Here is a 12,260-nt window from a genome sequence, read left to right as displayed (position 1 = left end):
GTCCAGTCTCTTCTTAAAAACCTCCAGTGTTGGAGCATTCACCACCTCTGGAGGCAGGTTGTACACTGGTTAATTGTTCTAACTGTCAGGAAGTTTCTCCTTAGTTCTAGGTTGCTTCTCTCCTTGACTAGTTTCCATCTGTTGCTTCTTGTCCTGCTTTCAGGTGCTTTGGAGAATAGCTTGACTCCCTCTTCTTTGTGGCAGCCCCTGAGATATTGGAACACTGCTATCATGTCACCCCTCACCCTTCTCTTCATTAAACTATACATACCCAATTCCAGCAACCATTCCCTATATGTTTTAGCCTCCAGCCCCCTAATCATCTTTGTTGCTCTTCTCTGTACCCTTTCTAGAGTCTCGACATCTTTTTTACATCGTGGTGACCAAAACTGGATGCAGTATTCCGGGTGTGGCCTTACCAAGGCCTTGTAAAGTGGTATTAGTACTTCACTTGATCTTGATTCTATCCCTCTGTTAATGCAACCTAGCACTGTGTTGGCTTTTTTGGCAGCTGTAGCACACTGCTGGCCCATATTGAAGTGATTGTCTACTACTTGTGGACTTCTACTCCCAGAATTCTTCAGCAAGCCATGTTGAAGTCCATAAGTCTTAAAATTGCCAAGGTTGGACATCCCCGCCCTACGTATTCAAAGCAATAGCTAAGGATTTTTTTAAAGGAACTTTCGAGAAGCCCATGAAAAGAAGCATTTTTGGTTCTTTTTTAAAAAAAATTGTTGTAATATTTAATCCTGATGGGAGTCTATTCCAAGCAAGGATAAATAAAAACAGGGGAAGGGGGAGTTGGTTCCCAAGTTCCAAATCGATTCTTTTTTTTCATTCTCACAAAGCTTTGGCATGAGCTCAAAAATATTGAACAGAGAAGAAAAGAACATTTCTAAGAGAATAAAAGTTGCCATGTCCTAAAGCTAAAATAGGACAGAATATCCCCAGGAACAGGGAAATTTTGGATTGGGTGTGGAGAAGGGAGAAAAAAAAACTGGGTGGGAGGCATATAAAATGAAATAATTGAAGCAAGATGGAAGCAAAAACATAGAAAATACAAAGCAAAAGTAGTTGTCCATGTTTGCTTTATATTTCCTATGTGGATTTTTTTCTTCCATCTACTTTTGCTTTATATGTTTGATGGTATTTCTGCTCCCATTAGCTGGAGTCAGAATAATCAATCCATGGACTTGACAATATTTTGCAGCAGAAAACATCTGAAGGGGAAAACATAGAATCATCGGCCTCAGAAATCTTCTAGTCCACTCCCAGATGGGAGAGGCAGAGAGCTTATGCCATCCTGGTCAAATGGTTGCCCAGTCTGTTTTTGAAAGCCTCCAGCGAAGGATAAATGTCTGTGGAGATTCTCAGTCATCCAGATCATAGTTGTCTCAAAGGTACTTTTTTGTTCCAAAGGCAACTGGTCTGTTTTTTCCCTGAGGAGGAAAAAGAAGAAGAAAACGTTTCGATTCTCGTGCAAGAAGCTTCATCAGTTCTGATGGCGGGGGGATAGAACCAGGGCTTTTTTTTCTCATAGAACGCTCAGAACGGAGTTCCGGCACCTTTTTTGGATGGAACCTTGTGGGGTAGGCAAGGCGGGTTGTATGACATGTGTGAGTTCCGGCACCTTTTTCTTTTACAAAAAAAGCACTGGATAGAACTGATGAAGCTTCTCGGATGAGGAGTGAAATGTTTTCTTCTTCTTCCTCCTCCTCCTCCTCAAGGAAGAACAGTCCAGTTGCCTTTTTTTGGGGGGGAAGCACCTTTCAGACTCCAGTGATGGAGCACCCACAACTCCAGGAGGAAAGCTACCAGTAGTCCATTGATTAATTGTTCTCACTTTCAGAAAAAAAATTTTTTCCTTAATTCTAGTTTAGATCTCTCTTTAACAAGCTTCCTCCTATCACTTCTTCTCTGGTGCTTTGGAGAATAAGTCAACCTCTTTCTTCTCTCTGTCAGGCCCTTAAGTACTGGAAGAGAGTTAGCCTGTTTCCCCTCTAATCCTTCTCTTCAGTATTGTTATTATTATTTATTATTATTATTTATTAAATTTATATGCCGCCCTTCTCCCTAAGGACTCAGGGCGGCTCACAACAATAAAAAATTTAAAAACATAGAATACAAAGATTAAAAAAGAATTATACAATAAATAAGGAAATAAAGGACAATTTAAACCAATAAAAACCAAATTTAAAAAACGTGATCAGTCCAGGCCCGCTTGTTGGAACAACCATGTCTTCAGGTCACGGCGGAAGGACTGAAGGTCAGGGGCCATCCGCAGCTCCGGAGGCAACTCATTCCAGAGGGTCGGCGCACCCACAAAGAAGGCTCTCGCCCTGGGGGTCGCCAGCCAGCATTGCCTGGCCGTCAGCACCCTGAGGAGGCTGACTCTGTGGGAGCGAACTGGGCGATGGGAGTAGTCTAGCTGTCTCCATTGTTCATTATACAATTATCCTCTTTGTTGCTCTTCTCTGCAGACTTCTTGAGTCTCAGCATCTACTCAACTCCTACTATAAATGCAGTTGCATTTTCACTTGATTTCTCCCAAGCCAGCATTCACACACCAATTTTCCCTGTTGCCTGTTGGCGCCCATCCATGCATTCATTTCGGTCAAGAAGGAATTGCTGAGCCTCGCTGATTATTACACGAGTTACTTGTCCACAATTTGAATTAAGCAATTATTCTCAGCCGTAAGAGCTTGGAGCATGCATGCTGAAATGGAAATATGTATTTGAGTGCACATTCAAGAGGGCTACTTGAGAATTTAATCTCTGAAATCTCTCATTTAATTCATTTGCCGAAGCGAAGGTACAAGTGTATTTAAAAATATTTCCATTATTTGTTACTTAACACCCTTCAAGCCCTCAAACGCATGCACGCACACGTACACAAACACAAAAGCGTAATATTTAACATTACTTAATGTTCACCTCAATGAGTAATAAGGTGCAGCTTCATTAAAATATTTCTACCATATTCCACACTTAACGTGTGTAAATACATTATTGAATGTTCTAATTTAAAAGCTCTGAACATGTTTGCACTTTCTGTTTTCCACTCAGTTCAAAATGTTGATGCATGCAATTATGCTCTTCTAATGTTAAAAAGCATCAAGATATCTGCAACTGGCTCCATGTTATAGTATAGTACAGGTAGTCCTCGACTTATGACCACAATTAAGCCTAAAATTTCTGTTATTAGGTGAGACATTTGTTAAGTGAATTCTGCCCCATTCTAGACCTTTCTTGCCACAGTAGTTAAGTTAACTGCAATTGTTAAGTGAATCTGACTTCCCCCTTGACTTTGCTTGTCAGAAGGTCACAAAAGAGGTTCACGTAGCCCCGAGACCGTCATAAATATGAATCAATTGCTAAGCAGCTGAATTTTGATCACATGACCACAGGCATACTGCAATGGTTGTAAGTTCAATGGAACTGCATCTACAGGAAGTGTGTAGTGGGGTACCCCAGGGCTCTGTTCTGGGCCCAGTGCTCTTCAACATCTTCATCAATGATTTGGATGAGAGGATAGAGGGGGAACTCATCAAATTTGCAGACGACACCAAGCTGGCAGGAATAGCCAATACTCCAGAAGATAGGCTTAAGATACAGGAGGATCTGGACAGACTCGAACACTGGGCACTATCTAACAAAATGAAATTCAATTGTGAAAAAAGTAAGGTTCTACATTTAGGCAGGAAAAATCAAATGCACAGGTATAGTATAGGTGGTACCTTGCTCAATAATAGCAACTGTGAGAGAGATCTCGGACAATCACTTAAATATGGACAATCACTTAAATATGAGCCAGCAGTGTGCTGCAGCTGCCAAAAAAGCCAACACAGTGCTAGGCTGCATTAACAGAGGGATAGAATCAAGATCACGTGAAGTACTAATACCACTTTACAATGCCTTGGTAAGGCCACACCTGGAATACTGCATCCAGTTTTGGTCACCACGATGTAAAAAAGATGTCGAGACTCTAGAAAGGGTACAGAGAAGAGCAACAAAGATGATTGGGGGACTGGAAGCTAAAACATATAGGGAACGGTTTCTGGAATTGGGTATGTGTAGTTTAATGAAGAGAAGGGTGAGGGGTGACATGATAGCAGTGTTCCAATATCTCAGGGGCTGCCACAAAGAAGAGGGAGTCAAGCTATTCTCCAAAGCACCTGAAAGCAGGACAAGAAGCAACGGATGGAAACTAGTCAAGGAGAGAAGCAACCTAGAACTAAGGAGAAACTTCCTGACAGTTAAAACAATTAACCAGTGGAACAACCTGCCTCTAGAAGTGGTGAATGCTCCAACACTGGAAGTTTTTAAGAAGAGACTGGTCAGCCACTTGTCTGAAATGGTATAGGGTTTCCTGCTTGAGCAGGGGGTTGGATTAGATGACCTCCAAGGTCCCTTCCAACTACTTCTTCTTCTTCTTCTTCTTCTTCTTCTTATTATTATTATTATTATTATTATTATTATTATTATTATTATTATTATTATTATTATGTGTGAAAAACAGTCATAAGTAACTTTTTTCAGTGCCATTGTAACTTCAAATGGTCACTAAACAAAATGGCTATATGTTAACGACTACCTGTATAGACATGCCTTTCTATCATTAATGATTATAATACTTTTTTTTCCTACAACATAAGAAATACAACTCTGAACTTTCATGACAATTACCAATTCAGCACAGCTTAGTGTTTTCCAGATACGTTGGATTTAAGTTGCTTATCCCTGCAATATTCATTCAACAGCTTCCTGGTGGTGGGTAACAGCAGATTATTTATTTCTGTATCTTTCCATTCAGACCCTCTTTCCCAAATAGCTCTGCCTGAACTAAGAACTCCTTTAAATTGCCCATCTGAAAATTAACTTCAGTTTGTCAAATAGTAATAGCTCCTGGCTGACACAGTTACATCTTAACTGCATATTTATTTCCTCACCTCTGCTGGAAGCAGGAATGGGGTTCTCTGTGCAGATCTTCTTGTAGGATTGTTTTCTGTAGAAAATATATGCAACAGGATGAGAAAAGTACTGCCTGGTTTAAGAAACTAGAAATGAAGTCCAAACTCTCCATTGTTTAGGAATTGGAAACTATAACAAGAGGGGGGAAATTAGTTTTATTTTGAACATGCCTCCATTTTGTTTAGGTGTTATTTCTGATTGATGGATAGCAAGTGGCCCTCAGGGCTTCCACGGAGTAGCTGTGTATCACACGTGGCATCACTTTCTAATCTCCTAGAATACGTTTTTTTCTAAGACACAGAAAGTCCCTTTCGCAATCCCAAGCCATAGTTCATTGTTTGTTTGTTTATGTTTCATACTTCTTAACCCAAATGATAAAACTGTGTCTGAAACACATTTGCCTGAAATGGTATAGGGTTTCCTGCTTGAGCAGGGGTTGGACTAGAAGACTTCAAAAGGTCCTTTCCAACTCTATTATTGTTATTGTCATTGTATCACTTATTTTGGCCATGTCATGTGGAGAAAGCAATTATGTTTGAAAGAGTTAGCAGTAAAAGGAAACCAGGCCATCAAAGAATAAGGTTGGAGACTGATAAATCTGACGTCAGCCAGAGCATAGAAAAACTCAAAAAAAAAAAAAAATAGTGCAGGAGCAGAAGATATGAAGAGACCTGGCTCATGAAATCACCAAATGTTGAACATGACTGAATGGATAACATCATCTTCAACGTGATCTCTTAATCGCCTGTCTCTCTCAGAGAGAGAATCTGAGGGATGTACAGTTTAATCAATAGAATTAAACATCAAAATTAGAACAATTTAGGATTTAAAAAAAATAATTATAAAACAACATTATAAAAAATTCAAAAGATGAAGAATTCTAAGATGAGGGATGAGCATTTGTTAGTAGAGGTGAGGTGAGGGGTTCTCATAAGGGCCCCCATGTTTATGCTGTTCTTCTGTGCATTGCAGATGTGGCACGTTCCTTAAAAATCTTTACTGAAACCTTACTGGAAAACATGGTTCTAGAGGAATATCTAAATAGTTTGAATAAATTCAACACATTCCTCCTTATGTTAGAGCTTGTACATGTGTCTGTTCTACAGATGCAATTCATTCTGACAGCATTATTGATGTATAAACATCTTTCTCCTCTTGACTAGAATTTTGAACTGGAGGCCATTTTGACTAAGAATTTTAGATTTGTTTCAGTCTTTACAAACTTGAGAACAGTTTGGGGAAACTTTATATAAACTGTGTACTGTATGAACTGGAACTTTTACATAATATAATCAATGTCTGTCATAAAGAAAGCATTGCAATCCTCTAATGACACTGGAGAAAGAAGAAATTTAAAACAGACCATAGAGTTCGCATAGTGACTCTGTGAAAATCATTGCTATGCGGTGTAATAATGATCCCATAAGCTTGGATTATTTTAAACATTGGAAAAACCAGAGATCATTCTTGATTTTAGGAAAAGTAGGCATAGCCATATTTCTCTAAGCATTAATGATTCATCTGTGGAGATGGTTACCAGCATCAAATTCCTGGGTGTGCAGTTAAGAAGTAGGGTGGCTTGGTTGCTCAACTGTGAGCAGGCACAGCAACACCTGCATTTTCTGTGTTGCATGAGAAAAGGACATCTTCCTTCCTCCATCCTTACCACTTTCTACAGAGGGACGATCGAGAGCATCCTGTCATACAGCATCACAGTTTGGTTTAGAAGTACCTCTGCTTCAGACTGGAAAGTGGTGTAGAGAGTGCTGAGGATGGCTGAAAAGATCATTGGCAGTTCCTTCCCTTCCATCCAGGACATAGCACAGAAGCGTTGCTTGAGCAAGATTGTCTCAGGCCCTGCACACCCCCTCCATGACCTGTTTTCCTTGTTACCTTCTGGGAGGAGGGGGCTTCGTGGTATCCGAAGCAGAACATCCAAATTCAGTCAATTTTGCTCCTTACAGTATTAACCTTGTGAACTCAAAAGCTTCCTCCTTCCGTTATGTATTCAAGATGGACAGTAATTAATATTTATATTATGTTTATGTTTATGTTTATTGGACTTATATACCGCCCTTCTCCCGTAGGACTCAGGGCAGTTCACAAGGAATTTAAAATAACAATACACATTACAAAATACTTATATTTTATTTATTTATTTTTATTACATTTATATCCCGCCCTTCTCCGAAGACTCAGGGTGGCTTACAAGCTTAGCAGTAGCCTTCATTCTATGTATATGCCTGCTTGTTAGGGCTTTCACACACACCCCAAGCGGCATTATTACAAAGTCAGCTTATTGCCCCCAACAATCTGGGTCCTCATATGTAAGGATGTATACATATGTTGTATATAGTATGTTTAAATGTGTGCTATGTATGTGTACACTTTGAGAGGAAGCAACTAAATTTCATTTTTAATGTGTGCCATTGTGCCTATAGTAAAAAAATGACAATAAAGGTTATCTATCTATCTATCTATCTATCTATCTATCTATCTATCTATCTATCTATCATCTATCTATCTACCCACCCACTGACCCTTCTTTCTTTCTATCTATCTATCTATCTATCTATCTATCTATCTATCTATCTATCTATCTATCTATCTATCTATCTATCTATCTATCTATCTCCATCCATCTATCTACCCACCCACCCACCCACCCACTCTCCTTCCTACCTACTTACCTACCTACCTACCCATCCATCCGTCCATCTGTCCGTCCGTCCGTCTTTCTTTCTGCCTGCCTGCCTGCCTGTCTAATTAAAGGTTACTCTGGGATTGCAGACATGACCTTGAAGAGGGGCAGTTACTAAAACACAAAAAAGAGGGGGTCAACCTATTTTCCAAAGCACCAGAAGGCAATACAAGAAGCAATGGATGGAAACTAATTAAGAAGTGAAGCTACCTAGAACTAAGTAAAAATTTCTTGAGAGTGAAAACAATTACCCAGTGGAACAGCTTGCCTTCAGAAGTTGTGGGTGTTCCATCACTGGAGGCTTTTAAGAAGAAACTAGACAACCATTTGTCTGAAATAGTATAGGGTCTTCTGCTTGAGCAGGGGGTGGACTAGAAGGCCTCCAAGATCCCTTCCAACTCTGTTATTCTGCTATGTAAGCCCAGGACAGGAAGAGAACATTAGAAAGAAACTTTCACTCTGCAACTGATATATTTAAATGCCCAGCATATGTTACATGTCTCATGGAACTTAAGATGTGCAGACTATCCTAAAACCATCCAAAGGTGGGCATTTTCTTCAGGAGTAGGCATCTATCAAAATTGGTATAGAATTATTGAGCGATGAAGCTGTTAATCCTTTCCCCCATCCTAACAATGTAATGGTCTCATGGACAATGGATGTGAATGATCCATGGGATGGATGGCAAATAAATGTAATGATAAATTTAAAAAAATGTCACTGCAAGCATTTTTCCCCCTTTGGCTTGCATTCCATGCTGATTCATTCTTTTCTTTAATGTTTAATTCAGATTCGTTCTGATAAAGACAGTGAGATCCACATAAGATACAGCATCACAGGGGTGGGAGCTGACCAGCCACCTATGGAAGTCTTCAACATTGACCCCGTGTCAGGGAGAATGTATGTGACCCGTCCAATGGACAGAGAAGAAAGAGCATCCTACCATGTAAGTTTGTACTTCTCTTCTTTTTTAAAAAAAACACAAGTTTTATTGGTTTTTCCTGTTAAAATTTACATATTTAGAAAGCATCATGGTGACTGGGTAATCAGAGATTCAGTAACAGAGTTTTCAGTACATAATTCAGGTTACATTATCAAAACATCCTTCTAAATTTTCCTTAACATTTCATACAACCAGTTTAAACTAATAAATTTCTAGAAATAGCATGGTCAGTTAAAAAATTTGTCAATTCAATTTCATTGAGAACTAAGACTTGCGACCAAAGTCAAAAATAACAAAAAATGCTTCTTTCAACATATAAAAAACAAGAAAAAAGTTAAGGAAATGATTGGTCCATTAGTGGGGGAAAGTGGCAAGAAGGTGACAAGCAATAGGGAGAAAGCAGAACTATTTAACTCGTTTTTTGCATCTGTCTTTACACAAAGGGGAAAAACAGTCCAACCTACCAAAACCAGTGCCATAAAAAACAGAATAGAAACACAAGTTAAGATAGGCAAAAAATGGTAAGTGAACACCTGTCCAGCCTAGATGAGTTCAAATCACCAGGACCAGATGGATTACACCCCAAAGTTCTCAAGGAACTGGCAGACGTGATCTCAGAACCACTGAACTATATTTTTCAAAAATCCTGGAGCACTGGGGAACTACCAGAGGACTGGAAGAGAGCTGATGTAGTTCCCATCTTCAAAAAAGGGAAAAAAATAGATCCAGGAGACTACAGACCTATCAGCCTGACCTCAATACCTGGGAAGATTCTGGAAAAGATAATCAAACAACAAATCAGCGAATACCTTGATGCAAACAAAGTCATCACTAAAAGTCAACATGGGTTTGTCAAAAACAGATCATGCCAGACAAATCTTATTACATTCTTTGACCAAGTGACAAAATTAGTGGACCAGAGGAATGCTGTAGATATAATTTACTTGGACTTCAGTAAGGCATTTGATAAAGTAGATCACAACCTACTACTTGATAAGATAGAAAAATGTGGGTTAGATAGCATCACCGCCAGATGGATTCGTAGTTGGCTGACAGGCCGTACTCAGCATGTGGTCCTCAATGGAACCGCATCTACATGGAAGGAAGTGTGTAGTGGGGTGCCCCAGGGCTCTGTTCTGGGCCCAGTGCTCTTCAATGTCTTCATTAACGATTTGGATGAGGGGATAGATGGGGAACTCATCAAATTTGCAGACGACACCAAGCTGGCAGGAATAGCCAATACTCCAGAAGATAGGCTTAAGATACAGAAGGATCTGGACAGACTCGAACACTGGGCACTATCTAACAAAATGAAATTCAATGGTGAAAAAAGTAAGGTTCTACATTTAGGCAGGAAAAATCAAATGCACAGGTATAGTATAGGTGGTACCTTGCTCAATAGTAGTAACTGTGAGAGGGATCTCAGAGTCCTAGAAGACAATCACTTCAATATGAGCCAGCAGTGTGCTGCAGCTGCCAAAAAAGCCAACACAGTGCTAGGCTGCATTAACAGAGGGATAGAATCAAGATCAGGTGAAGTACTAATACCACTTTACAATGCTTTGGTAAGGCCACACCTGGAATACTGCATCCAGTTTTGGTCACCACGATGTAAAAAAGATGTTGAGACTCTAGAAAGGGTACAGAGAAGAGCAACAAAGATGATTAGGGGGCTGGAGGCTAAAACATATAGGGAACGGTTTCTGGAATTGGGTATGTGTAGTTTAACGAAGAGAAGAGTGAGGGGTGACATGATAGCAGTGTTCTAATCTCAGGAGCTACCACAAAGAAGAGGGAGTCAAGCTATTCTCCAAAGCACCTGAAAGCAGGCAAGAAGCAATGGATGGAAACTAGTCAAGGAGAGAAGCAACCTAGAACTAAGGAGAAACTTCCTGACAGTTAGAACAATTAACCAGTGGAACAACCTGCCTCCAGAGGTGGTGAATGCTCCAACACTGGAGGTTTTTAAGAAGAGACTGGACAGCCCTTTGCCTGAAATGGTATAAGGTTTCCTGCCTGAGCAGGGGGTTGGACTAGATGACCTCCAAGATCCCTTCCAACTACTACTTCTTCTTCTTCTTCTTCTTCTTCTTCTTCTTCTTCTTCTTCTTCTTCTTCTTCTTATTATTATTATTATTATTATTATTATTATTATTATTATTATTATTATTATTATTATTATTATTATTATTATTATTATTATTATTATTATTATCTATGTCCTGTTATTAAATTTTATCTAATTTTGATTTTAATTATATTATTCAAATTTAGCCTTTAACATCCCAAATAATATTCACAACCCAAATTTCCCTTATTTCATCACACCAAAAACTATAGCATCTAACATGTACACAGTGGCTGAGTAGCTATGTTCTACCTAATAAACATTGTCTGTTTCACATCCTAATACATCACATGTTACTGACAGGACCACAGCCTATGTTTATCAATCTACAACTATTTATACACAACTAGATTCTGTTTTAAATTTTAGCTAATTCTTAATTCTTAAATAGAATAATCAAACCTCTTTTAACATCAAACGTGAGATCCATAAACCAAATTTCCATTATGTCAGTGCACAAATTATGTCTAAAATAAGCCTAATAGATACATAAACACATTCTAGTTCTATCTCATAAACATTTTCTATTTTAGATCCCGATAGATCACTGATTACTAAAAGAATAGCCTTTAATGGTTCTCTAAGAACTCACTTTTTAAATCTAACTCTGGCTTTCTTTTTTTTGCCAATCAGGTTTCCAGACCAAGGCCTTTAAATTGCCAGATAGGTCTCCCTTCGCTCCAATACATATTGTTTGAATCGGAGGAGGCCATCTAGCCATCAGTGATCCACAAAAACCAAACCATTTGCAATCATTATGTTGTTGCACTGTTAGTTCTAGTCTCTGTATTTGCTCTAAAAACTTTATCTTCAGTTCAGTCTGGATTCCTCTTCCATCTGGGTTCATCTGCTTTAAGTAGAGAGTCTTGTCCAGTTTTGTAATTAGTGCTTGGCTACCCAGGCTTTCGGGAAACTGTCTTTGTTGATCTACCACATCCTCTATGTTAGCATCACTATCTTGCACATAGTATACTTCTAAAGTTATAGGCTCTTTTGATGGAGTCAAAAGTTGAGTATTAAGTTTTCCCATAGTTTGTTGTTGGTCCTTAAGGTTATTTGCCATAGTGATAGTTCCTTGTACTTTTAGAGTTGTTGGTTCCTTGGATAGAGTCAAATTTTTTGTATTAATTTTTTCAATATCTTGTTGTACCTTGTGTTGTTTTTTTTAATCCCATTTATATCCCGCCCTTCTCCGAAGACTCAGGGCAGCTTACAATTTAAAGCACAAATCAATGTGCTTAGCAATAGCCTTCATTCTATGTATATGCCTGCTTATTAGGGCTTTCACACACACCCCAAGCGGCATTATTACAAAGTCAGCTTATTGCCCCCGACAATCTGGGTCCTCATTTTACCTACCTTGGAAGGATGGAAGGCTGAGTCAACCTTGAGCCTGGTGGGATGCGAACCTGCACTAATTGCAGGCAGCACTAATTGCAGGTGTTCCTCTGTCTCAGTAGTAATTTGCTCCAGTTTTGTTATATTCTGAGTTGTAAATTCTTTAGTTGAAGTCTGGG

General features: G+C 39.1%; 1 protein-coding gene across 1 annotated transcript in view; it reads left to right on the top strand.

Moving 5' to 3' along the window:
- Positions 1 to 12,260, top strand: part of CDH4 (cadherin 4) — a gene marked incomplete at its 5' end in the record, with an annotated part of 1,039,205 nt that overhangs the window by 828,250 nt on the left and 198,695 nt on the right. Inside the window, one exon of the mRNA XM_081323640.1 lies at positions 8,463 to 8,618. Coding sequence (XP_081179766.1) covers positions 8,463 to 8,618 — 156 coding nt within the window. The remainder of the gene's footprint in view (positions 1 to 8,462; positions 8,619 to 12,260) is intronic.

The sequence above is a fragment of the Vipera berus genome (genome assembly GCF_964194415.1).
Source record: "Vipera berus genome assembly, chromosome: 3".
Lineage (NCBI taxonomy): Eukaryota > Metazoa > Chordata > Lepidosauria > Squamata > Viperidae > Vipera > Vipera berus.
Note: the sequence above shows the minus strand (reverse complement) of the source record. Positions and strands in the feature narration are given on the sequence as shown.